General features: G+C 40.6%; 1 protein-coding gene across 1 annotated transcript in view; it reads left to right on the top strand.

Annotated features, from left to right (window-relative positions):
- Nucleotides 1-25,656, top strand: part of stard9 (StAR-related lipid transfer (START) domain containing 9) — a 418,409-nt gene that overhangs the window by 179,892 nt on the left and 212,861 nt on the right. Inside the window, exon 4 of the mRNA XM_063054195.1 lies at nt 14,477-14,593. Coding sequence (XP_062910265.1) covers nt 14,477-14,593 — 117 coding nt within the window. The remainder of the gene's footprint in view (nt 1-14,476; nt 14,594-25,656) is intronic.

Below are 25,656 nucleotides of genomic sequence, written 5' to 3'. Positions count from 1 at the left end.
ATCCAGACGTGGGCAGATAAATGGCAGATGAAATTTGATGTAGATAAATGTAAAATATTACAAAAAGAAAGTAGAAATATTCGATATCAATATACAATGGGAGGGGGTTTGAGTTAGAACGCGCACTGAATGAGAAGGGTTTGGGTGTCTATAGACTCATCAATATCAACAACTAGACAATGCACGAAAGCGATTAGGAAGACTGATAGAATATAGGGCTATATAATGTGCTCAGTGGAGTTCTGGAGTCTGGAGATACCCTCTTTAAGCTGTATAATGTGCTTGTGAGGCCACACCTTGAGTACTGTGTATAATTTTGGTCTCCGTATTGTGTGAGGGATGTGAAGGCACTGGAGAGAGTCCATGGAAGGGCGACGAGACTTATTCCAGGTCTGCAGGGTATGAGCTATGAAGAAAGATTGAAAGAATTAAATCTTTTTAGCCTAAGTAGATGTAGGATGAGAGGAGACATAACAGAAGTGTTCAAAATTATTAAGGATATAAGTAAAGAGTATGCTAGCTGCTACTTAAAAATTAATCCATCAATGTGGACACGGGGCCATTGGTGGGGACTAGTTAAAGGGAGATTTCAGACTAATATCAGGAAGCATTTCTTTACACAGCATGTTGTGGAAACATGAAACAAACTAGTTGTGTAGTTGCGAGTAGTACCTTAGAGACTTTGAAATCTAAACTCGATAGTTATTTCAACACACTGTGTGAATAGGAATTTGGCAAGCTTTGTTGGGTGAAATGGCTTGTTCTTGTCAAAAACTTTATAATGTTCTAATGTTTGCATCCAGTGATCAAATTTGTGTATGATACCAATATTGGGGGTGTAATGGACAGTGAGGAAGACTATCAGAACTTGCAGCAGGATCTGGTTCATCTGGATAAATAAGCTGAAAAATGGCAGATGGAATTTAATGCAGCCAGGTGTGTGGTGTTGCTTTATAGTAGAATGAACCAGGGTAGGTCACACACTGTGAATGTAAGGCACTGAGGAGTGCAGTAGAACGAAGGGAACTGGGAAAATAGGTCCATGATTAATTAAAAGTAGTGGCACAGGTAGATAAAGTCATAAAGAAAGCTTTTGGCACATTGGCCTTCATAAATCAAAGTATTGAGAACAGGAGATGGGATGTTGAAGTTGTATAAGATGTTGGTGAGGCCATATTTGGAGTACTGTGTGCAGTTTTGGTCACCTACCTACAGGAAAGATGTAAATAAGGTTGAAAGTGTACAGAGAAAATTTACAAGGATAGATAGATTGTTAAATAGATAGATACTCGACCTATCTTCGTATTGTCCGCAACATGGCCACAAAGCAATCAATTCCTTCATCCAAATCGTTAACATATAATGGAAAAAGACGCAGTCCCAACGCAGACACCTATGGAACACCCAACCATAAAAGGCTCCCTTTATTCCCACTCTTTGCCTACTGTCAATCAGCCAATGTTCTATCCATGCTTGCATCTTTCTTGTTATACCATGGGCTCTTAACTTGTTAAGGAGCCTCATATGTGGCACTTTGCCAAGGCCTTCTGAAAATCTAAGTACACAACATCCAAATATTTTTGTTTGCCTATCCTGCTTGCTATTTCTTTGAAGAATTCCAACAGATTTGTCAGGCAAGATTTTCCCTTAAGGAAATCATGTTGACTTCGGCCTGTTTTGTCGTGGGCCTCCAGTACCCTGAATACACATCCTTAACAATTGACTCCATTATCAGCCACAGTTGTGTCATCCTGCTTTTGTAATGTATTTATATTGCACCTTTGGAATTGCTCTCAGAAACTTCAGCCATTGTTGCTCTACTGTCATCGCTGCTAATGTTCCCTTCCAATCAATTCTGGCCAGCTCTGTTCTCATGCCTCTAATTCACTTTACTCCACTGTAATACTGATATGTCTGACTATAGCTTCTCCTCAAATTGCAGGGTGAATTATGATCACTGCCTCCTTGGAGTTCCTTTGCCTTAACGTCTCTAATCAATTCCGGTTCATTGCACAACACCCAATCCAGAATAGCAGATCCCCTCGTGGGCTCAAACACAAGCTGCTCTAGAAAGCCATCTCGTAGGCATTCTATAAATTCCCCTTCTTGGGATCCAGCACCAACCTGAATTCTGCAATCTATCTGCATATTGAAATGCTCCAATGTTACTATTGTAACATTGCTCTTTTGATAGGTATTTTCTATCTCCAGGTGTAATTTGTAAACCACTTCATTGCTACTGTTTGGAGGTCTGTATATAACTTGCAACAGGGACTCTTTACTTTTGCAGTTTCTTTACTGGACTCAATGATTTTATACCTTCTGATCCTATGTCACCTTCCTCTTTCTAATGACTTGATTTCATATGTTTTTTACCAACAGAGCAGCCCACCTCCTCTGCCTACCTGCCTGTCCTTTTGATGCGAAGTGTATCCTTGGGTGTTAAGCTCCCAGCTATAATCTTCTTTTAGTGGTGATTCAGTGATGACATAGTAAACGACCTCAGTAAATGTGGGAATGTTGTAGTTTTCAGCATGTCTTGAAAAAAATGGATCTTACAGCTACTAGTGATGTTACACTGTTTTATTCTCTGACTAAAATGTGTTCTGAAAGCATAAATTGCAAAGACTAATGTTTTGCTTTTATGAAAATGTGATGGTCACTTGGATAACACACACAAAATGCTGGAGGAACTTGGCAGGTCAGGCAGCATCCAGTAAACAGTTGATATTTTTGGCTGAGTCCCGTCATCAGGACTGGAGAAAAAAGATGAATCAGAATAAGAAAGTGGGGGAGGGGGAGGAAGAAACACAAGATGAGAGGTGAAGCTGGGACAGGGAGGGGTGAAGTAAAGAGCTGGGAAGTTGATTGGTGAAAGAGATAAAGGGCTGAAGAAGGGATATCTGATAGTAGAGGATAGAAGGCCATGGAGGAAAGAGAAGTGAAAGGAGCACCAGAGGGAGAGCAGTTAAGATGATAAGTTGAGAGAGGGGAATGGGGAATGGTGAAGCAGAGGAGAGGGGCATTATTGGAAGGTTGAGAAGTGGATGCTCATGCCATCAGGTTGGAGGCTATTCAAATGGGACATAAGGTGTTGCTCCTCCAGCCTGAGTGTGGCCTCTTCGTGGCAGTAGAAGAGGCCACGGAAGTGGAATTAAAATGGGTGGCCCCTGGGAGATCCTGCTTTTTCTGGCAGATAGAGTGTAGGGTCTCAGTGAATCGGTCTCTCAATCTACGTCGGGTCTCACCGATATACAGGAAGCCACACAGGGAGCACCAGATACAGTAGATGACCCTAAAAGACTCACAGGCAAAGTGTCACCTCACTTGGAAGGACTGTTTGGGCCCCTGAATGGTAGTGAGGGAGGATGCGTAGGTGCAAGTGTGCTCCTGGTGAGGCCTCCTGTATATCCATAAGACCATAAGTCATAGGAGTAGAATGAGGCCATTCAGCCCATCGAGTCTGCTCCACCATTCCATCATGGCTGATCCCTGATCCCACTTAACTCCATACACCTGCCTTCTCACCATATCCTTTGGTGCCCTGACCGATCAAGAAACTATCAACTTCCACCTTAAATATACCCACGGACTTGGGCTCCACCATAGTCTGTGGCAGAGCATTCCACAGCTAAAAATATTCCTCCTTACTTCTGTTCTAAAAGGTTGCCCCTCAATTTTGAGGATGTACCCTTTAGTTCTGGATACCCCCACCATAGGAAACACCCTCTCCATATTCACCTTATCTGATTGAACATTCAGTAGGTTTCAATGAGATCCTCCCCCCCACCCACATTCTTCTAAATTCTGGTGAGTACAGGCCCAAAGCTGCCAAGTGTTCCTCATGTGTTAACCCCTTCATTCCCAGAATCATCCTTGTGAACCTCCTCTGAACTCTCCCCAATGACAACACATTCCTTCTGAAATATGGGGCCCAAAGCTGTTGACAATACTCCAAGTGCGGCCTGAGTAGTAAAGCCTCAGCATTATCTCCTTGTTTTTATATTCTATTCCCCTTGAAGTAAATGCTAGCATTTCATTTGCCTTCTTTACCGCAGACTTAACCCATAAATTAACCTTCTGGGAGTTTTGCATGAGAACTCATAAGTCCCTCTGCACCTCTGATGTTGGAACTTGCTCCCCATTTAGATTATAGTCTGCACTATTGTATATTCGTAATACCCAATGTAGATTGGGAGAGTGCTTCGCCGAGCACCTACACTTCATCCACCAGAAAAAGTAGGATCTCCCAATGGCCACCCATTTTCAGTCCACTTCCCATTCCAACAAGTCAGTCCATGGCCTCCTCTACTGCCACGATGGAGGAGTTTGAAGGAGCAACACCTTATATTCCGTCTGGGGAACTTCAACCTGATGGCATAAATTTCTTGAACTTCCGGTAATGCCCCCTACTTCCTCACTATTCCCCATTCCCATTTCCCTCTCTCACCTTATCACCTTACCTGCTATCACCGCCCTCTAATGTTCCCACCCTTCCCTTTCTTCCATGACCTTCTGTCCTCTCCCATCAGATTCCCCCTTCCCAACCCTTTATCTTATTCACCAATGATTTCCCAGCTCTTCATTTGATCGTAATTTGATAGAATTCAACCTGCAATTTGAGAGGGAGAAGCTAAAGTCAAATGTATCAGTTTTATAGTGGAGTGAAGAATACTACAGGGGCATGAGCGAGGACCTGGCCAAAGTTGTCTGGAAGGGAACACTAGCAGGGTGACACCAAAACAGCAATGGCTGGAGCAATTCGGATGGCACAGAATAGATACATCGCAAAGCTGAAGTAGTCTAAAGGCCGGATGATGCAGCTATTGGTGACAAGGGAAGTCAATGCCAATATAAAAGCAAAGGAGGAGGCATATAACAGAGCAAAAATTAGTAGGAAGTTAGGGGATTGGGAAGCTTTTAAACACCAACAGAAGGCAATTAAAAAAGCCATAAGGAGGGAAAAGATGAAATATTAAGGGAAGCTAGCCAATAATATCAAAGAGGATACCAAAAGTTTTTTTTCAGATATGAAAAGAGTAAAGGAGAGATGAGAGTAGACACTGAACCACTAAAAATGATGCTGGAGAGTTAGTAAGAAAATGCTGGATGATCTGAATAAGTGTATTGCATCAGTCTTCACTGTGGAAGACACTGGTAGAATGCCAGAAGTTTGCTTTGTGGATCCAGAATTGGCTTGCTCACAGAAGGCAAAGAGTGGTTGTAGATGGAACACATTCTGCATGGAGATTGATGACCAGTGGTGTGCCTCAGGGATCTGTTCTGGGACCCCTTCTCTTTGTGATTTTTATAAATGACCTGGATGAGGAAGTGGAGAGGTGGGTTAGTAAATTTGCTGATGACACAAAGGTTGGGGGAGTTGTGGATAGTGTGGAGGGCTGTCAGAGGTTACAGTGGGACATTGATGGAATGCAAAACTGGGCTGAGAAGTGGCAGATGGAGTTCAACCCAGATAAGTGTGAGGTGGTTCATTTTGGGAGGTCAAATATGATGGCAGAATGTATTATTAACGGTAAGACTCTTGGCAGTGTGGAGGATTAGAGGGATCTTGGGGTCTGAGTCCATAGGACACTCAAAGCTGCTGCGCAAGTTGACTCTGTGGTTAAGAAGGCACATGGTGCATTGGCCTTCATCAACCGTGGGGTTGAGTTTAAGAGCCGAGGGGTAATGTTACAGCTAAATAGGACCCTGGTCCTATTTATAAATGATGACCCTGTGGCCATCACTGAGACCTGGTTAAAGGATGCATGTCTCTGGGAGCTGAACGTCCAAGGATACACGGTGTATCGGAAGGATAGGAAGGTAGGCAGAGGGGGAGGCGTGGCTTTATTGGTAAGAATTGATATTAAATCATTAGAAAGAGGTGATATAGGATCGGAAGGTGCAGAATCTTTATGGGTTGAGCTAAGAAATAGCAGGGGTAAAAGGACCCTGATGGCAGTTATTTATAGGCCTCCAAACAGCTGCAGGGATGTGGACGACAAATTACAACTGGAAATAGAAAAGGCTTGTCAGAAGGGCAGTGTTATGATAATTGTGGGGGATTTTAACATGCGAGTAGATTGGAAAAATCAGGTCGGCACTGGATCTCAAGAGAGAGAATTTGAAGAATGTCTGCGAGATGGCTTTTTAGAACAGCTTGTTGTTAAGCCCACTAGGGGATCAGCTGTACTGGATTGGGTATTGTATAATGAACTGGAAGTGATTAGAGAGATTGAGGTGAAGGAACCCTTAGGAGACAGTGATCATAACATGATTGAGTTCACTGTGACATTTGAAAAAGAGAAGCCGAAATCCGATGTGTTGGTATTTTAGTGGAGTAAAGGAAATTTCAGTGGCATGAGAGAGGAACTGGCCAAAGTTGACTGGAAAGGGACACTGGTGGGAAAGACGGCAGAGCAGCAGTGGCTGGATTTATGTGAGAAGTGAGGAATGTGCAAGACAGGTATATTCCAAAAACGAAGAAATTTTCGAGTGGAAAAAGGATGCAACCGTGGATGACAAGAGAAGTCAAAGCCAAAGTTAAAGCAAAGGAGAGGGCATACAAGGAAGCAAAAATTAGTGGGAAGACAGAGGATTGGGAAGTTTTTAAAACCTTACAAAAGGAAACTAAGAAGGTCATTAAGAGAGAAAAGATTAACTATGAAAGGAAGCTAGCAAATAATATCAAAGAGGATACTAAAAGCTTTTTCAAGTATATAAAGAGTAAAAGACAGGTGAGAGTAGATATAGGACCGATAGAAAATGATGCTGGAGAAATTGTAATGGGAGATAAGGAGATGGCAGAGGAACTGAACGAGTATTTTGCATCAGTCTTCACTGAGGAAGACATCAGCAGTATACCAGACACTCAAGGGTGGCAGGGAAGAGAAGTGTGCGCAGTCACAATTACGACAGAGAAAGTACTCAGGAAGCTGAATAAGCTAAAGGTAGATAAATCTCCCGGACCAGATGGAATGCACCCTCGTGTTCTGAAGGAAGTAGCTGTGGAGATTGCGGAGGCATTAGCGATGATCTTTCAAAAGTCGATAGATTCTGGCATGGTTCCGGAAGACTGGAAGATTGCAAATGTCACTCCGCTATTTAAGAAGGGGGCAAGGAAGCAAAAAGGAAATTATAGACCTGTTAGCTTGACATCGGTGGTTGGGAAGTTGTTGAAGTCGATTGTCAAGGATGGGGTTACAGAGTACCTGGAGGCATATGACAAGATAGGCAGAACTCAGCATGGATTCCTTAAAGGAAAATCCTGCCTGACAATCCTATTACAATTTTTTGAGGAAATTACCAGTAGGCTAGACAAGGGAGATGCAGTGGATGCTGTATATTTGGATTTTCAGAAGGCCTTTGACAAGGTGCCACACATGAGGCTACTTAACAAGATAAGAGCCCATGGAATTACAGGAAAGTTACATACGTGGATAGAGTGTTGGCTGATTGGCAGGAAACAGAGAGTGGGAATAAAGGGATCCTATTCTGGTTGGCTGCCGGTTACCAGTGGTGTTCCACAGGGATCAGTGTTGGGGCCCCTTCTTTTTACATTGTACTTCAACGATTTGGATTATGGAATAGATGGCTTTGTGGCTAAGTTTGCTGACGATACGAAGATAGGTGGAGGGGCCGGTAGTGCTGAGGAAACGGAGAGTCTGCAGAGAGACTTGGATAGATTGGAAGAATGGGCAGAGAAGTGGCAAATGAAGTACAATGTTGGAACAACACACATCAAAGTTGCTGGTGAACGCAGCAGGTCAAGCAGCATCTGTAGGAAGAGGTGCAGTCGACGTTTCAGGCCGAGACCCTTCGTCAGGAAAGTGTATGTTTATGTACTTTGGCAGAAAAAATAAATGGGCAGACTATTATTTAAATGGGGAAAGAATTCAAAGTTCTGAGATGCAACGGGACTTGGGAGTCCTCGTACAGGGTACCCTTAAAGTTAACCTCCAGGTTGAGTCAGTGGTGAAGAAGGCAAATGCAATGTTGGCATTCATTTCTAGAGGAATAGAGTATAGGAGCAGGGATGTGATGTTGAGGCTCTGTAAGGCGCTGGTGAGACCTCACTTGGAGTACTGTGGGCAGTTTTGGTCTCCTTATTTAAGAAAGGATGTGCTGACATTGGAGAGGGTACAGAGAAGATTCACTAGAATGATTCCGGGAATGAGAGGATTAACATATGAGGAATGTTTGTCCGCTCTTGGACTGTATTCCTTGGAGTTTAGAAGAATAAGGGGAGACGTCATAGAAACATTTCGAATGTTAAAAGGCATGGTCAGAGTGGATATGGCAAAGTTGTTTCCCATGATGGGGGAGTCTAGTACGAGAGGGCATGACTTAAGGATTGAAGGGCGCCCTTTCAGAACAGAAATGCGAAGAAATTTTTTTAGTCAGAGGGTGGTGAATCTATGGAATTTGTTGCCACGGGCAGCAGTGGAGGCCAAGTCATTGGGTGTATTTAAGGCAGAGATTGATAGGTATCTGAGTACCCAGGGCATCAAAGGTTATGGTGAGAAGGTGGGGGAGTGGGACTAAATGGGAGAATGGATCAGCTCATGATAAAATGGCGGAGCAGACTCGATGGGCCGAATGGCCTACTTCTGCTCCTTTGTCTTATGGTCTTATGGTCATACCCCACTTGTAATACTGTGCTTAGTTCTGGTCACCTCACTACAGGCAGGATGCGGAAACTATAGAAAGGGTGCAGAGGAGATTTACAAGGATGTTGCCTGGATTGGGGAGCATGCCTTATGAGAATAAGTTGAGTGAACTCGGCCTTTTCTCTTTGGAGCGATGGAGGATGGGAGGTGACCTGATAGAGGTGTATAAGATGATGAGAGGCATTGATCATGTGGATAGTCAGAGGCTTTTTCCCAGGGCTGAAATGGCTAACACGAGAGGGCAGTTTTAAGGTGCTTGGAAGTAGGTACAGAGGAGATGTCAGGGGCAAGTTTTTTTACACAGAGAGTGGTGAGTGTGTGGAATGGGCTGCTGGTGACGGTGGTGCAGGTGGATACGATAGGGTCTTTTATGAGACTTTTGGATAGGTACATGGAGCTTAGAAAAATAGAGGGCTATGGGTAACCGTAGGTAATTTCTAAGTAAGTACATGTTCGGCACAGCATTGTGGGCTGAAGGGCCTGTATTGTGCTATGTTTCTATGAAATAACAAGCAGGATCGACAAAGGAGAATTAATGGATGTTGTGTACTTGGACTTTCAGATGGCCTTTGACAAGGTGCTGCACATGAGGCTGCTTACCAAGATAACAGCCCATGGCATTGCAGAATAGAGCACTGTCTGATTGATGGAAGACAAAGATTGGGTGCGAATAAAGGGTTGCCTTTTCTGATTGGCTGCCGATGACTAGTGGTATTCCACAGGGGTCAGTATTGAGGCAGCTATTTTACGTTGTATGTCAATGATCTGGATGACAACATTGGCTTTGTGGTCAATTGTGTGGACAATACAAAGATCGGTGGAGGAGCAGGTAGTGTTGAGGAAACAGGGAGGCTGCAGAAAGACAAGTAGATTAGGAGAATGGGCAAAGAAGTGGCAGTGGTATACAGTGTTAGGAAGTGAAAGTCATGTACTTTGGTTGAAGGAATAAAAGCATAGCTTATTTTCCAAATAGTGAGAAATTTCAAAAATTCAAGGTTAACTTGCAGGTTGAGGTGGGGGTGAGAAAGGTAAATGCAATATTAGAATTCATTTCATGTGGACTAGAATATAAAAACAAGAATGTCATGCTGAGTCTTTATAAGGCACTGGTGAGACCTTACTTGGAGTACTGTGGACAGTTTTGGACCTCTTTTTGAAGAAAGGATATGCTAACATTGGAGAGCGTTCAGGGGAAATTTACAAGAATAATTCTGGGAAAGAAAGGGTTATCATATCGCTCTGGGCCTGTACTTGCTGGAATTTAGAAGAGTGAGGGGGATCTCATTGAAACCTAGCGAATGTTGAAAGGCCTAGATAGAGTGGATGTAGAGGGGATGCTTCCCATAGTGGGGGAGTCTAGAACCAGAGCACACAGCCTGAGAATGGAGCAGGAGTTCCCAACCTGGGGCACGTCCCCTCGGTTTATGGTAGGGGTCGATGGCATAAAAATGGTTGGGAAACCCTGGAATAAAGTGACATCCATTTAGAACAGAGATGAGGAGGAATTTCTTTAGCTAGAGGGTGGTGAATCTGTGGAATTTGCTGCCACAGGTGTCTGTGGAAGCCAGGTCATTAGGTGTATTTAAGGCAGTTCAGCTTTGTCACCACCTTTGGTGACCACCTCTTACTCACGGGACAACATACATCAAAGTTGCTGGTGAACGCAGCAGGCCAGGCAGCATCTATAGGAAGAAGCGCAGTCGACGTTTCAGGCTGAGACCCTTCGTCAGGACTAACTGAAGGAAGAGTGACCAGCAACTTTGATGTATGTTGCTTGAATTTACAGCATCTGCAGAATTCCTGTTGTTTCTTACTCACGGGTATTCTTTGGCGTCAAATTTGTCACCATCTTTGATTTGGCCTATGACAGTGGCATTGCCAATAATCTTAAGCGTGACATTGGAGCTGTGCTTAGCCTCACAGTCATAAGTATAAAGCGAGTAGAACAGGGGGCTATGTACACAGCCTTGTGGTGCACCCATGCTGATGCAGATGATGGGGGAAATGTTGCTCATCCGACCTGACTGTGTTCTGCAAGTGAAGAAGTCAAAGATTGAATTGCACAAGAAGGTATTGAGGCCAAGGTCTTGAAGCTTATTGTTTAGTTTTGAGGGAATTACGGTATTTTATTGCTGAGCTGTAGTCACTAAAGAGCATACTGCTGTATGTCTTTGATTACCAGATGTTCCCAGGTTGAGTGAAGAGCCAATGAAATAGCATCTGTTGTGGACCTGTTGTGCTAGAAGGTCAATTGAAGCAGACCCAAGTTGCTTCTCAGGCAGGAGTTGATATGTTTCATCACCAACCTCTCAAAACTCTTCATCTGCAGTCAGGCATCAACCTTGACCTGAAATGTTAGCTATGTTTCTCTTTCCACATATGCTGTTCAACCAGCTGAGTGTTTCCAGCTTTTTCAGTTTTTATTTCAAATGTAGTTCTTTATTTTCATCCGCATTTCTCTTCAAGGTAATGTAGATGGTTGGCTTTACTGGTAGTTTTTTGACAACTTGGAAAAGGAATCCACACCACCCCCTGTACTCCCTCACCATGCACCTGGCATTCCTGCAAGCTCCCTTTTAGGCAGACAATACTTAACAGTGCCCGTGTTCAGTAGGCAAGTCCTTCTGAAGCCTCTTCCAAGTCAATGATAGGAGAATGTGTGTGTGACCTTGACCTGAGCATATGTCCTAAGCTGCAGCTTGTTAGTGTTAATCATAACCAAATGTCCAATGTCAAATCACCTTTGGTACTCCCAGCCAGATAAAAACTTCTAACTAAAGGTCCAATGAAGACCTACACTCAATGTTGTAGGAATAGCGTCTTCCTCTCCTCTGTTAGGTTTCCTCTGATATGTTTTGTGTCTTGCATTGTGCTGCTGCCACAAATAGCAAATTTCACAACTTATGTCTGTGACAGCGAATCTGATTCTGATTCAATGAAACATTAAGAACAAGAGGATGGGAAATAGGAGGAGAACTCCAGGATAAAGGAGGGAACATGCACTTGGAGGTAATGATCTAAATGAGTAATTTGCATCAGTATTTACCAAGGGGAATAACATGGAGGATAAGGAAATCATTCTGAAGCTTGCTAATTTGCTGGGGCATTTCAAGATAAAGGAGGTTAAGATGGATCTCTTAAAAGAACAAAAGGGTGGGTAGGTTCTCAGGACCTGATGGGATATACCCCAGGTTATTGAGAGGCAAGAGATAAGTTTGCTGGGGGCCTTGACATATATACCATATCCTTTCTAGTCGCAGGTAATGTCCCAAAGGACTGGCAAATAGCTAATATTGTTCTAGTATTCAAGAAAAGAAATGAGGATAATCATAGAAACTAAGTTTTCTGTCACTGGTAGGGAAGCTACTGGAGAGGATTCTTGGGAATAGACTTTATAAACTTGGAAAACCATAGTCTAAAAAGGGTCAGTTAGCATGGTGCTTTGTGCAGCAAGTTGTGCCTTACTAACTTGATTGAGTTTTTTGTGGAGGTGAAGTAGCACTCTGGATTTTGTCTGAATGGATTTTACTGGGATACTTTGCAAGCTCCCTCATTGAGGGCTTATTCAGTTTGGATTTAGAATTGGTTTGCCTATTGAAGACAGGGAGTAGTGGTCGATGGGGCTTATTCTAACTGGTGGTCTGGGATCCATGCTGCTTGGCAAGAATCCATATTGGGATATCCACTGTTTGTGATATAAATGATCTGGAAGAAAATGTGGATGGGTGAGTTAGTATGTTTGCAGAATATACAAAGATTGGTGGTGTTTCGTATAGTGTGGAAGACTACCAAAGGATTCTGCGGGATATAGGTCAGTTGCAGAAATGGGCGGAGAAATGGCAAATAGAGTTTAACCTGGCCACATGTCATCTGTTGCATTTGGGGGATCAATTATAAAGGGACATTACACTGTAAATGGAATGTCAGTGTAATTTCAGTGCAATGTCAGTGTAACCTTTAACAGTTTTAATTTGGAAAGGGGTCTTGTGGTTCAAGTCCATTGCTCCCTGAAAGTGGCTACACAAGTTGATAGGGTGTGTTTTCAAAAAAAAGGATAGAGTATGTTCACCTTCAGTAGTTGAGAAATTGAGTTTGAGTCAGGATGTTATGTTACAAGATTTAAAAGTCTAGTTAGATCCATTCTTAAGTATTGTTTTCAGTTTTGGTCGCTGCATTTTAGAAAGGATGGGGAGGTTTAGGAGAGGGTGCAGTAGAGATTTACCATGAAGCTGCCTAGATTAGATGGAAGGCATGTGTTATAAGGAGAGGTTGGAAAAAACTTAAGCTGCTTTCTCTGGAGTGGTGGAGGCAGGGGCAATCTGATAAAGATTTATAAGATTATGAGAGGCATCAATGGAGTGAACAGCCAATATCTTTCTTCCTAGAGTTAGGGTGCCTAATAGCTGGCTGGTAGCATAGTGGCATCAGCGCCAGACTTTGGAGCAAAGGCTCCTGAGTTCGAATCCAGCTGGCTCCCTAGCACGCTTTCCATCCGTGCTGGGTTGAGCGTCGAGCTAGCAACTTGGACTCATAAAAATAAGAAAGCCTGCTAAAAAGACGCCATCATGACAGCATCCTGATGACTCCACTTGGAGTAAAGGGCTTTCTTCTTCTTCAGAATGCCTAATATTAGAGGACGTGCATTTAAGGCAAGCGGGGTAAGTTCAAAGCAGATGTGCGGAGCAGGTTCTTTTTTACACAGTGGTGGATGCCTAGAATATGCTGCCTGGAGTGGTAGTGCAGGCAAATATTTATTTACTTCATTGATTTTTGGGATACGGTGCAGAATAGGCCCTTTGGGCCCTTCGAGTTGTGTTGATTAGCAATCCCCCAATTTAATCTGAGCCTAATTGTGGAACAATTTATAATGCCCATTTAACCCACCAACTGGTATGTCTTTGGACTGTGGGAGGAAACTGGAGCACCTAGAGGAAACCCACGTGATTACGGGGAGAACATACAAACTCCTTACAGGCGACGGCAGGAACTATAATAGAGGTGTTTAAGGGTGTGAATATGCAGAAGGTGGAGGGATATGGACATTGTGTAGGCTGAAGGGATTAGTTAAATTTGGCATTTGATTACAAATTAAATAAGCTTGACGTAACATGATGGTTCTGTTCCTGTGCTGTACTGTTCTATGTTCAAAATCTGAGCTGGTGCTTAGAAGTGGAATATATATTTTGGCATACTCCTAGTCTTTCCCCTACCTTCTTTTCTCATTGACCACCTCCACCTCTGGTTAATTTCTCTAAGCCCTGGCAAAAAGAACCCTCTGCTGTAAGAACATGTGATGAGAATAGGGATGTCATTATCGATTATAGCTTCAGATCCTGTAGGGATTACATATTTCATTGCACCCATCACCTTTATCTGGATTGAACATTCCACACTGGGAGGTCTGTGCGTCAAAGAAACCAATCTGCTGGGAGACTGATATTTCTGGCAACCTTATTCCCCCGAGACATTTCCATTTGCTGGATTTGGACTGGTCACAATACCAACTGTGAAGTACCAAACACATGGGCACTGTTGAGACTCTCAGAGCATTGGAAATTGTGTGATGTGCTTTTATTGTTTATTGTATATAGTTTCATATGTTAAAACTCTCTATTTAATTAAAAGATGAGTATTTAATCAGTATTAATCATTGCAAATGTATTGACATCAAATCTATTATAACAAAGTATTTTGGATCTTAAAATGTTGGAAAGCAAAACTATGGTTTGTATCTTTGTTTCTGTGACAGAGTCTACATTGAAATCATAATTGTTCACTCAGTAATCCTGATTGTACTCTGTTTGCAGGTGTATCAGGATCTTGGCACTTCAGTTCTATCAGGAGCTATTGAGGGCTACAATGTCTGTTTGTTTGCTTATGGACAGACTGGCTCAGGAAAAACGTACACTATGATGGGGACACCAGTGAGTATTCAAGTCATGCTTTTTATGTTGGTTCTGCTGTTTTTTTATAAGCTAAGCATGAGAAAGAAACCAATGCAGTTCTATGTCATTTTGTTAGTTTTGTTCATATGTTCTTTATAGCTCATAAACCAACCAATTCACTTCATTTATGAAAGACACTCACTGTAACCAATTTCCACTCTGTGCAGCTGTGAGACTGTGCTGGGAATAATGCCAGATACAATCTTCACTAATGAATGACTTAATTTGGTGTTTTTCAGATACCTTATGCAAGCTAACTTAGTTTTCAACTGACGTACCAATGAAAAGCAACTCAGAATGACCACTGTCTTTGAGTTTGTTTGAATTTGGCCTTTTTTTTGTTGCAAAAGTTCAACTAGGAAGCACGGAAATGATTTTGAAGTGAAGTCGCAATGTGCAAAATACCAGCAACAGTTTGTGCAAAAGAAGTCCCAATGAGCAGATTATTCAATCCATTTCTTCAACTATATATAGAATGAGAAATGAAGATTAACCATGAAAATAACTCACCTTCAAAGTGGTACATTCAGCTGAGAGGCCAGGTGGGCCTTTGATTTTGTTTCATATGAAAGAGGGTCCAATAAAAACAACTACATGTTCATTTTCATTTTTCATCTTCAAATCTTTTTTATTAATTATTATTGAAAATCAACAAAAAAATTAAAGTAATCAAGTCAACATGTCAATATGTTCAATAAGAATTAAATTATCAAATAACTGATTAACAAAGCTAAACAATATATCAATAATAAGAAAAAAAATAAAATGTCAGAACTATTTTTTTGGAAAAAAGAAGGAAAAAAGAACTCCTACTAACTAAAACAACAAAACCCCCTACTAACAGAAATAAAACACGAAAAAAAAAACCATTGGGAGCACTACCCCGGAGCTATACGCCATACAAGCTTCCATAAAAGAAAAACATCAAACCGCCAACTCAAATCCATTTAAACAAGAATCAGAAGGGACCATCTTAATTAACTCAAATCAAATGATAGTAGCGGGCAAAAGGACCCCCACCTTTTCTCAAGGTCAAATCGAGGATCAAAAGTTTGGCTTCTGATTTTCTCCAAACTGAGACATAACATCACCTGAGAGAACCATTGTATCAAAGTGGGAGCCGAGGCATCTTTCCATTTCAATAAAATAGCCCGACTGGCCAATAATGTTAACAAATGCAATTACATGTTGGTCTGATATAGAAATACCATGAATATATTGAGGGATTATACCGAACAAAACTGTCAATTTATTAGGTTGTAATTTAATTTTTAAAGCTTTAGAAATTGTAGAGAAAATAGATTTCCAAAACTGTTTCAATACAGAACACGACCAAAACATATGTGTCAATGTAGCTGTCTCAGTTTTACATCTATCACACTGACTATTGACATTAGGATATATTTTAGACAGTCTCTCCTGTGTCAAATATTAACGATATACAATTTTGAATTGAATTAAAGAGTGACAAAACAACAAGCAGACAATACAATTCATAAAATAAAGAATCCAAAGACAAAGCTTGTGGAGAGTACAATAGGGAAAATTCAAGAGAGTTTTGAAACGTATTATCGAGAGCTGTACTCCCAACCCCGGGCCCCCAATGAGCCCTATATAGACAGTGTATTGAATTTTTTAGATCTACCTAAACTTACAGATTTACAAAATGAAAGTTTATTAGAACCAGTAACTGTCAAAGAACTGAACGTGGCCATCTCTAGGTTAAAGGCTGGAAAGTCCCCGGGTTCTGATGGGTTTACCTCAGAGTGGTACAAGTCCCTGAAGACACAGTTAACCCCATTACTACTTAACACCTTTAATTGGATCTTGCAGAGAGGAGAAACTCCACCTTCCTGGAGAGAAGCGATTATTTCAGTTATTCCTAAAGAGGGTAAAGATAAACTAGAATGTGGCAATTATCGGCCAATTAGTGTTCTTAATTTAGATTACAAACTATTTACATCTATATTAGCGCGCAGATTGGAAAAGCTTTTACCTGGCCTAATCCATTTAGACCAGACTGGATTTATTCAACAAAGACAAACACAGGACAACGTAAGGAGAACTCTGCACATATTAGAACAGGTTAATAAGAACGAGACAGAGACAATGGTAGTAGGATTGGACGCTGAGAAAGCTTTTGATTTGGTTAGTTGGGCATTCCTATACAGAGTGTTAGGAAGATTCGGCTTTCAAGAAAGGTTTATTAAAGTAATTCAGACTCTGTATGACAGCCCAACAGCCCGAATTAAGATAAATGGGGACCTCTCTGACTCCTTCATTTTAGAGAGAGGCACTAGACAGGGATGCCCAATTTCTCCTCTCCTTTTAGCGCTATATATTGAACCACTTGCCCAACTAATAAGACAGAGCGAAATCGTAAAAGGTATCAAGGTGGCAGGGATTGAACAGAAAGTGGCGTTATTCGCAGATGATGTTTTGGTCTATCTGAGTGAACCAGAAAAATCATTTATAGGATTGTTTACACTGTTGGATGACTTTGGGAAAATATCAGGTTATAAAATAAATGTAAAGAAAATACAGGTTATGTCCCTAAATTATACACCATCCAAAAAATTGCAGGATACATATAATCTTAAGTGGGAAGCTAAATCATTAAAATATTTAGGAATAACCCTGCCAAAGGATCTTTCAACACTGTCACAGGTAAATTATGGGCCATTAATCTCAGAGATAAAAGCAGATATGCATAGATGGAATCTTATCCCCTTTTTAAGTTTAAATTCAAGGATAAATACTATAAAAATGAATATTCTTCCTCGGTTATTATATCTTTTCCGTACTTTACCAGTGGAGGTGGATGATAATCAATTCAGGGAATGGGACAAATGGATTTCCTGCTTCATTTGGCAAGGAAGGAAACCTAGAATTCGATATAACACCTTACAGTTAGGGAAGGAAAGAGGAGGTATGGTTCTTCCTCGCCTGAGAAATTATTTTTATGCCTCACAGATAACCCCTCTGTTATATTGGTGTAATAGGGAATATAAGGCTAGATGGAAGGAAATAGAATTTGGATTAGTTGACAGTTTTCCTCTTCAGGCCTCAATAGCTGACAAAGGATTGATGGCCCAGTTGGAAAAATTTAATAATGCTTGGATAAATCTTACATTAAAAGTATGGCAGAAGGTGGTTAATTCATGTGGAATTAATAACATGCTAAAACTCTTCAGATGGTGTGCATATGATACCGAATTCCTTCCCAACAGAGGAGATAAAAGATTTGAGCTATGGATAAAGAAAGGTCTTACAACCTACCTCTCATTTATAGATAAAAGAGTATTACAAAGTTTCCAAATCCTGCAGGACAAACATGGCCTAGAACATAATGACTTTTTTAGGTACCTTCAAATACGAAACTATGTTAACCAGAGTTGTAGATATACAGACCTATCAACAGTAGAATTAAAACAACAGGAATTCTGCAGATGCTGGAAATTCAAGCAACACACATCAAAGTTGCTGGTGAACGTAGCAGGCCAAGCAGCATCTATAGGAAGAGGCGCAGTCGACGTTTCAGCCTGAAACGTCGACTGCGCCTCTTCCTATAGATGCTGCTTGGCCTGCTGCGTTCACCAGCAACTTTGATGTGTGTAACAGTAGAATTAGAATTTTTCAAGATTCTGAATTCGGCTTGCAGTTCAATACCTAGTAAATCAGTTTCTCGCCTATATAATGCACTCTCCCATGCTAAAAATGTAAATACACTGTATATTAAAGAGAAGTGGGAGAAAGAAGCGGGGTTGGTACTTTCAGAGGAGGCTTGGGGGAAAATCTGCAGCTTTCAATGGTCCTCGACTAATTCTTTGACTTGGAGAGAACATTGTTGGAAAAACATTATAAGATACTTCAAGACCCCATATCAGGAAAAATATAAAGATACAAATGTGATGTGTTGGAGAAGGTGTGGCTCCAAGGAGGCAAATCATTTTCATATTTTCTGGGATTGCCCTAAATTAAGTCTATTTTGGGAAGGTATTCATAGAACATTAGTTAAGGTACTTAGGTCCCAGATACCTCTGAACTTTGAGACGCTCTATTTGGGACATGTATTGTTCCTTGAACAGAAGGAAGATATAAAGTTGCTGCAGGCCCTCTTAGCGGCAAGTAAGAAATCAATCACTAGAAAATGGCTAAATCCAATACCACCTACATTAGAAGATTGGTACGCAATTATCTTGGAAATATTTAAAATGGAAAAGTTGACCTACTCCCTGAGAACTCAAAAAGAAACATTTTATCAAATCTGGAATAAATGGATTGAATATATAACTCCAATGCGAGCAGACTTTAGATGACTCTCCTAATGATTTATATTGCTCTTCTCATCAACACAGTAATATAGCACCCCTAGTCTAAATGTTTGTTGTTTTTTTTTGGAAAATAGAGAATTAACACAAGTAAAGGGAAAGATTTGGGAAAGGGATAAAAAAAATGAAAAAATTAAGTAAATAAGTACATAGGGATTGGATAATTATGTCTGCGGGCAGGAACAAGCATGAACAAATTGGGATATAAACACCTATAATGGTTGGTATATAGGCTTGTATGCAACATTTTGGACCAGTGGAAGTGGTCCGGAAGGGTTGTATGGAAACTATTATTACCATTTTTCTTAACAACTAATTTCATTACTTAGCCTAATAGGTTAGATTTACCACAGTACGTAACTATCTATTTAAATGTTTATTTTGCTTTGATATCATCTCAATGTGTACTTAAGAATGTATAAATAATTGTAGTTTTATACATATGAAAAAATGGAAAAGGTTATATGTGTGAAAAAAGTACATGATAATTGTGAACTCCTTATCCAAATAAAAATAAAATTAAAAAAAAAGAATTAAAGAGTGACTGGCACAAATCGTGGAAGAGTTAGCCAACTTCAAAATTCGCAACCAATCCTCTGTTCCCAAGGTCATGTTAAACTCTCTTTCCCAATCTTGCTTAATCTTAAGTAAAGGATAATTGTACTGTTGTAATAGTAAATTATAAATTTTCCCAATAAAACCTTTCACTAAAGGATTCATTTTTAAAGTAATGTCTAACAGGTCAGAATCTTGTATATATGGAAAATTACTTAAATATTCTTGTAAGAAATGTCTGACCTGAAGATATTGCAAGAAATGTGAGTACGAGAGAGAGTATTTAGTTACTAATTTGTCAAAAGACATCAATCTGCCTTCTTGGAACAGATTCATGAAGGAATAGACTCCTTTATTCCTCCAAAGAAAAAAGGTAGAATCACTAAGTGAAGGTTTAAATAAATAATTTCGATAAATTAAACTAAGAAGATTAAATTTTTTGAGATTAAAAAAATTACGAAACTGGTACCAAATTCGTAATGACTGCTTAATCATAGGATATAAATTTAGATTAGAAATTTTGGCTAGTTGTACAGGTAAAGAAGCTCCTAATAACAAAGTTAAGTAAAATTGTTTCACAGCTTTCAATTCCAAGTCAACCCAAGGTAGTCGTTCATTTTTATCAATCTAATATTACCTAGAACACATATAACATATATTAACAGCCCAGGAATACATTCTTAAATTAGGTAGAGCAAGACCTTCATCCTTTTTTAATTTTTTTAAATGGTATTTTCCAATTCTTGGTCTTTTATTATTCCAAACAAAAGATTATATAATAGAACCAACTTGATCAAAAAACTTCTTAGTTAAAAAATAGGAATATTTTGAAATATATATAAAAATTTTGGTAAATATTTTCTTAAGTACCTCCTATACCTAATAAAGTGGCCATTGAGTGTGTGTTCATAGTCTTCTGCTGCTCTAGCCCATCCATTTCAAGATTCAACATGCTATGTGTTCAGAGATGCTCTTCTGCACACACTGTTGTAATGCATGGTTATTTGATTTACTGTTGTTTTCCTGTAGCTTGACCAGTCTGGCCATTCTCCTCTGACCTCTCATTAAAAAGGCATTTTTACCCTCAGAACTTACACTCACTGGATATTTTTGTTTGTTATTTTTGAACCTTTTTCTGTTAACTCTAGAAACTGCTGTGCATGAAAATCCCAGATCAGCAGTTTCTGAGATACTCAAACCACCCTGTCTGACACTAACAATCATTCCACATCAAAATCACTTAGACTACATTTCTTCCCCTTTTTGATGTTTAGTCTGAACGATAACTGAAACTTTTGACCATGACGGCATGCTTTTATGCATTGGGTTACTGCCACATGATTGACTGATTTGATATTTGCATGGTGAACAGGTGTGCCTAATAAAGTGGCCACTGTTTGTCTTGTGTGCCTTTAGCACAAGGATGGAATTTTACAGAGGGAGGGAGGGAACGTTGACTCAGACCATGAGAGGTCTGCGTCGGGCATTTTCATGCCTTACAAGGCGCAGATTGGAAGTCTGTGGAGTGCCACTCCTTGCACAGACTAGAGCAATGTGTGATTAAGTGCCTTGCTCAAGGGCACAAACACTCTGCCACAGCTGAGGCTTGAACTAGCGACTTTGAGATAACTAGACGAACACCTTAACCACTTGGCCATGTGCCCAACACATAAGGGTAACTTCTTCAATCAGAGGGTCGTGAGAGTGTGGAACGAGTTGTCAGTGCGTGTAAGTGGTGGATGCGTGGTCGATTTCAACATTTCATACAAGTTTGGATAGGTACGTGGATGACTATAACACCATAAGACATAGGAGTAGCATTAGGCCATTCTGCCCATCGAGTCTGCACCAACATTTCATCATGGCTGACTTATTGTCTGTTTTGTCATTTTCCTCCCTTCTCCCCATAACCTTTGACACCTTTACTAATCAAGGACCTATCAACCCCGTTTTGAATATATCCAATGACTTGTCCTCCATAGCCATCTGTGGCAGTGAATTCCACAGATTCACCACCCTTTGGCTAAAGAAATTCCGGCTCATTTCTGTTCCAAAGAGATATTATGTACCATTTGCACTTATAGGCCTTTGATAACTGATTACTGCAGTTTGTTACTGCAGTTTTACAGAAGGTCACATGAGAAATTGATGCTCTTCAAGAACTTGGCTAAAGAGCTTATATTTAAGGAGCTCCTTAGTGGAAAAAGGAGCAATAAGATTAAGGGAAGGAGTTCCAAAGCTTCAGGCATTCCAAATGAATGTAAAAAGTAAGAGGAGGCGTACCAATGAGCCTAGTCCACAATTCATCAACATAGCGCCTCCACAACTCTCTAGGATAGGCTATTCAGCCCTTCAGTTTGCTCTGCCATTCCATCAAGGTTGATTTATTATCACTCTCAGTCCCATTCTCCTGCCTTCTCCCTGTAACCTTTGACGCCCTTACTAATTAAGAACCTAACATCCTGCACTTTATACACAATGATGACTTCCATAGCTCTGTGACAGATTCAACACCCCTGCCTAAATAAATTCCACTGTATCTCCGTTCTAAAAGGCCATCCTTATATTCGGAGGCTGTGCCCTAGACTCACTTGGATCATATTTAAGTCCTAAACTCCTATCAGAAATATCCTCTCCACGTCCATTCTATGTAAGCCTTTCAATATTCATTAGATTTCAATGAGATCCACACTCCCCCCGCCCCCCGTTCTTCTGAGCTCCAGTGAATACAGATCCATAGGCATCAAATGCTCTTCATACATTAATCCTTTCTTAGATAAGAGGCCCAACACTGCTCACAGTACTCCAATTGTGGTCAGGCCAATGCCTTATAAAAACACAGCATTACATCCTTTTATATTCCAGTCCTCTCAAAATGAATGCTAACATTGCATTTGTCTTCCTTGCCACCAACTGAACCTGCAAGTTACCCGTTAGGGAATCCTGTTTGAGGTTTCCTTACTAGGTTTTGCACCTCTGATTTCTGAATTTGCTCCCTGTTTAGAAAATCATTTACACCTTTATTCCTTCTGTCAAAGTGCATGATCATACACTTCTCTACAATATATTCCATTTGCTGCTTCTTTGCTCATTCTCCTAATCTGTTTAAGTCCTTCTGCAGACTCCCTGTTTCTCTATCTATCTTTCTACCATCTGCAAACTTGGCCAAAGAGCTATCAATTCCATCTTCCAAATCATTGACATATAACATGAAAAGAAGCAGTCCCAACATTGACCCCTGTGTAATACCACTAGTCACCAGCAGCCACCTAGAATATACTTCCTTTATTCCCACTCTTTGCCTCCTACCAGTCAGTCAATCTTCTGTCCATGCCTGTATCTTTCTTGTAATACTATGGGCACCTTGTCAAAGGTCTTCTGGGAATCCAAATAAAAAATATTCACTGACTCCTTTTCGTCTGTCCTATAATATTATAAGACACAGGAGTAGAATTAGGCCATTTGGCCCATTGAGTCTACTCTGCCATTCCATTATGGCTAATTTATTATCCCTCTCAACCCCATTCTCCTGCCTTCTCCCTGTAACCTTCGACACCCTGATTAATCAATAACCTATTATCTGTCTGTGGCAATGAATTGCACAGATTCACCACCCTCTGACTAAAGAAATTCCTTCTCATCTCTGTTCTAAATGGATGTTCTTCATTTCTGAGGCTATGCCCTCTGGTCCTAGACTCTCTCTCTATTGGAAACATCATCTCCACATCCACTCTATCTAGCCCTCTGTTTCAGTGAGATCCCTCGGTCCTTATTCTAAACTCCAGCGAGTACAGGCCTAGAGCCATTAAGCACTCCTTAACCCTTTCATTCCTGGGATAATTCTAGTGACCCTCTCTAATGCCAGCGCATCTTTTCTTAGATGTGCACTCAGAACTGCACACAATAATCTAAGTGTGGTCTGCCCAATTCCTTAGAAAGCCTTAGCATTACATCCTTGCTTTGATATTCAAGTCCACTTGAATGTTAACATTGCATTTGCCTTCCTTACCACTAACTCAACCTGCAAGTTAACATTTAGGGAATCCTACACAAGAACTCCCATGTCCCTTTGCATCTCTGATTTTTGAATTGTTTCCCCATTTATAAAGTAGTCTACACTTTTATTCCTTCTGCCAAATTTTGCCCATTCCTCCATTGCCCACCCTGCTTGTTATTTCCTCAAAAAATTCCAACAGATTTGTCAAGGATGATTTCCCCTTAAGAAAACCTTGCTGACATTTTCCTGTTCTATTATGAGCTTCAAAGTATCTCAAAGCCTCATCCTTAACAATGGACTCCAGCATCTTAGTCAGCACTGAAATTAGGCTAACTGGCCTATTATTTCCTGTCTTTTGTCTCTCTCCCTTCTTAAAGAGTGAGTGACATTTTCAATTTTCCAGTCTTCTGGAGCCATTCCATAATACAGTGATTCTTGAAAAATCCCTATTAATGCATCTGCAAATCTCTTTAGCTACCTTTTTCAGATTGCCGGGGTGTAGTCCATCTAGTCCAGGTGACTTATCTAACTTCAAACCTTTCAGCTTCCCAAGCGCCTTCTCTTTAGTAGTAGCATCTACATTCACTTCCGCCCCCTGGCTCTGCAATTTTGGTATACTGCTCATGTCTTCCACAGTAAGGACTGATGCAAAATACTTATTGAGTTTGTCCCCCATTACTACCTCTCCAGCCTCACTTTCCAGCAATCCAATATCTAGTCTTGCCTTTCTTTTACTCCTTACATATCTGACAAAACTTTTGGTATCCTCTTTTATAGTAAGAGCAGAATTAGGCCACTTAGCCTAAGTTTCTCACTTCATCCCTGCCCACTGACCTTCTACCTCACCTGGCTTGATCTATTATCTGCCAGCTTGTACTCTTCCCCCTACCCACATGTTCTTATTCTGGGTTCTTCTGCCTTCCTTTCCAGTTCCATTGTAGGCTCAAAATTGCTTATTCCTCTCCATAGATGCTGTCTGATTTGTTGAGTTCCTCTAGCATTTTGTGTGAGTTTCTTAATCAGTATGAAAATAGTTCAAGAAGTGGAGAAGCCATACTGCTCTGGGTGTTATGAGATGAGCCAGGCCAGGTGACTGACCTTTCACTGGAGAACATTTAGGGAACAGCAGTAGCAATATCTTATGTTTTAAGATAACTGTAAGTAAGGAAAAGTATCGACCTTGAGGAAGGATATTTAATTGGAGCAGGACAAATTACAAGAGTATTAGGCAGAAACTAGGGAGAGTTAATTGGGAACGGCTGTCTTTGGCAAGTACACATCTGACGTTGAGAGTGCTTAGAGATCAACTACATAGAATATAGAACAGTAATATTCTAGTAAGAAGGATGGCAATGTAAAGGCAATCTGTATGCCATGAGAGGTGGTGAATTTAGTCAAGAGAAAGGAAGAGTATGTAAGATTTCGGAAGCTAAAAATCAAATGTTGCCTTTGAGGATGATAAAAGTGAAAAATAACACAAAAAAGGGAATTAGAAGAGACAAGAGGGGCATGAAAAATCCTTGGCAAACAGGATTAAAGCAAATCCCAAGGCGTACCATACATGCAGCAAGCATAAGAGGATAACTAGGAAGAAGGGAGGACCACTCAAGGATAAACAAGAGAACATGTGCTTGGAGGTAGAGGGTGCAGCTGAGGGCCAAAATTTGCACTGGTATTTACAAAGAAGCAGACATGGAGGATGTGAGATCTGTTTGGAGCATTCTAATATGCTCAAGCATTTGCAGGTAAAGAAACAGGGAGTATTCAGTCACTTAAAGAATATTAAGGTGGATAAATTCCAAGTTCAGTGTAAATTTATTATCAATGTACATACTGTATATGTCACATAGACAACCTTGAGATTCATTTTCTCACAGGCATACACAATAAATCCAATTACCATAATAAAATCAATGAAATAATGCATTGACAGGGTGGACAAACAGTGAGCAAAGAGAAAGGAAAAAAAGAAATAATGATAAAAATAAATAAGCATTACATATCAAGAGTCCTGTTAGTAAGACCAGAGGATGTGGGAACAGTTCAGTGATGGGGCAAGTGAAGTTCGGTGAAGTTATCCCACTTAGTTCAAGAACCTGATGGTTGAGGCATAGCAACACACACAAAAATTGCTGGTGAACGCAGCAGGCCAGGCAGCA

This window comes from Mobula hypostoma, chromosome 1 (genome assembly GCF_963921235.1).
Source record: "Mobula hypostoma chromosome 1, sMobHyp1.1, whole genome shotgun sequence".
Taxonomy (NCBI): domain Eukaryota; kingdom Metazoa; phylum Chordata; class Chondrichthyes; order Myliobatiformes; family Myliobatidae; genus Mobula; species Mobula hypostoma.
Note: the sequence above shows the minus strand (reverse complement) of the source record. Positions and strands in the feature narration are given on the sequence as shown.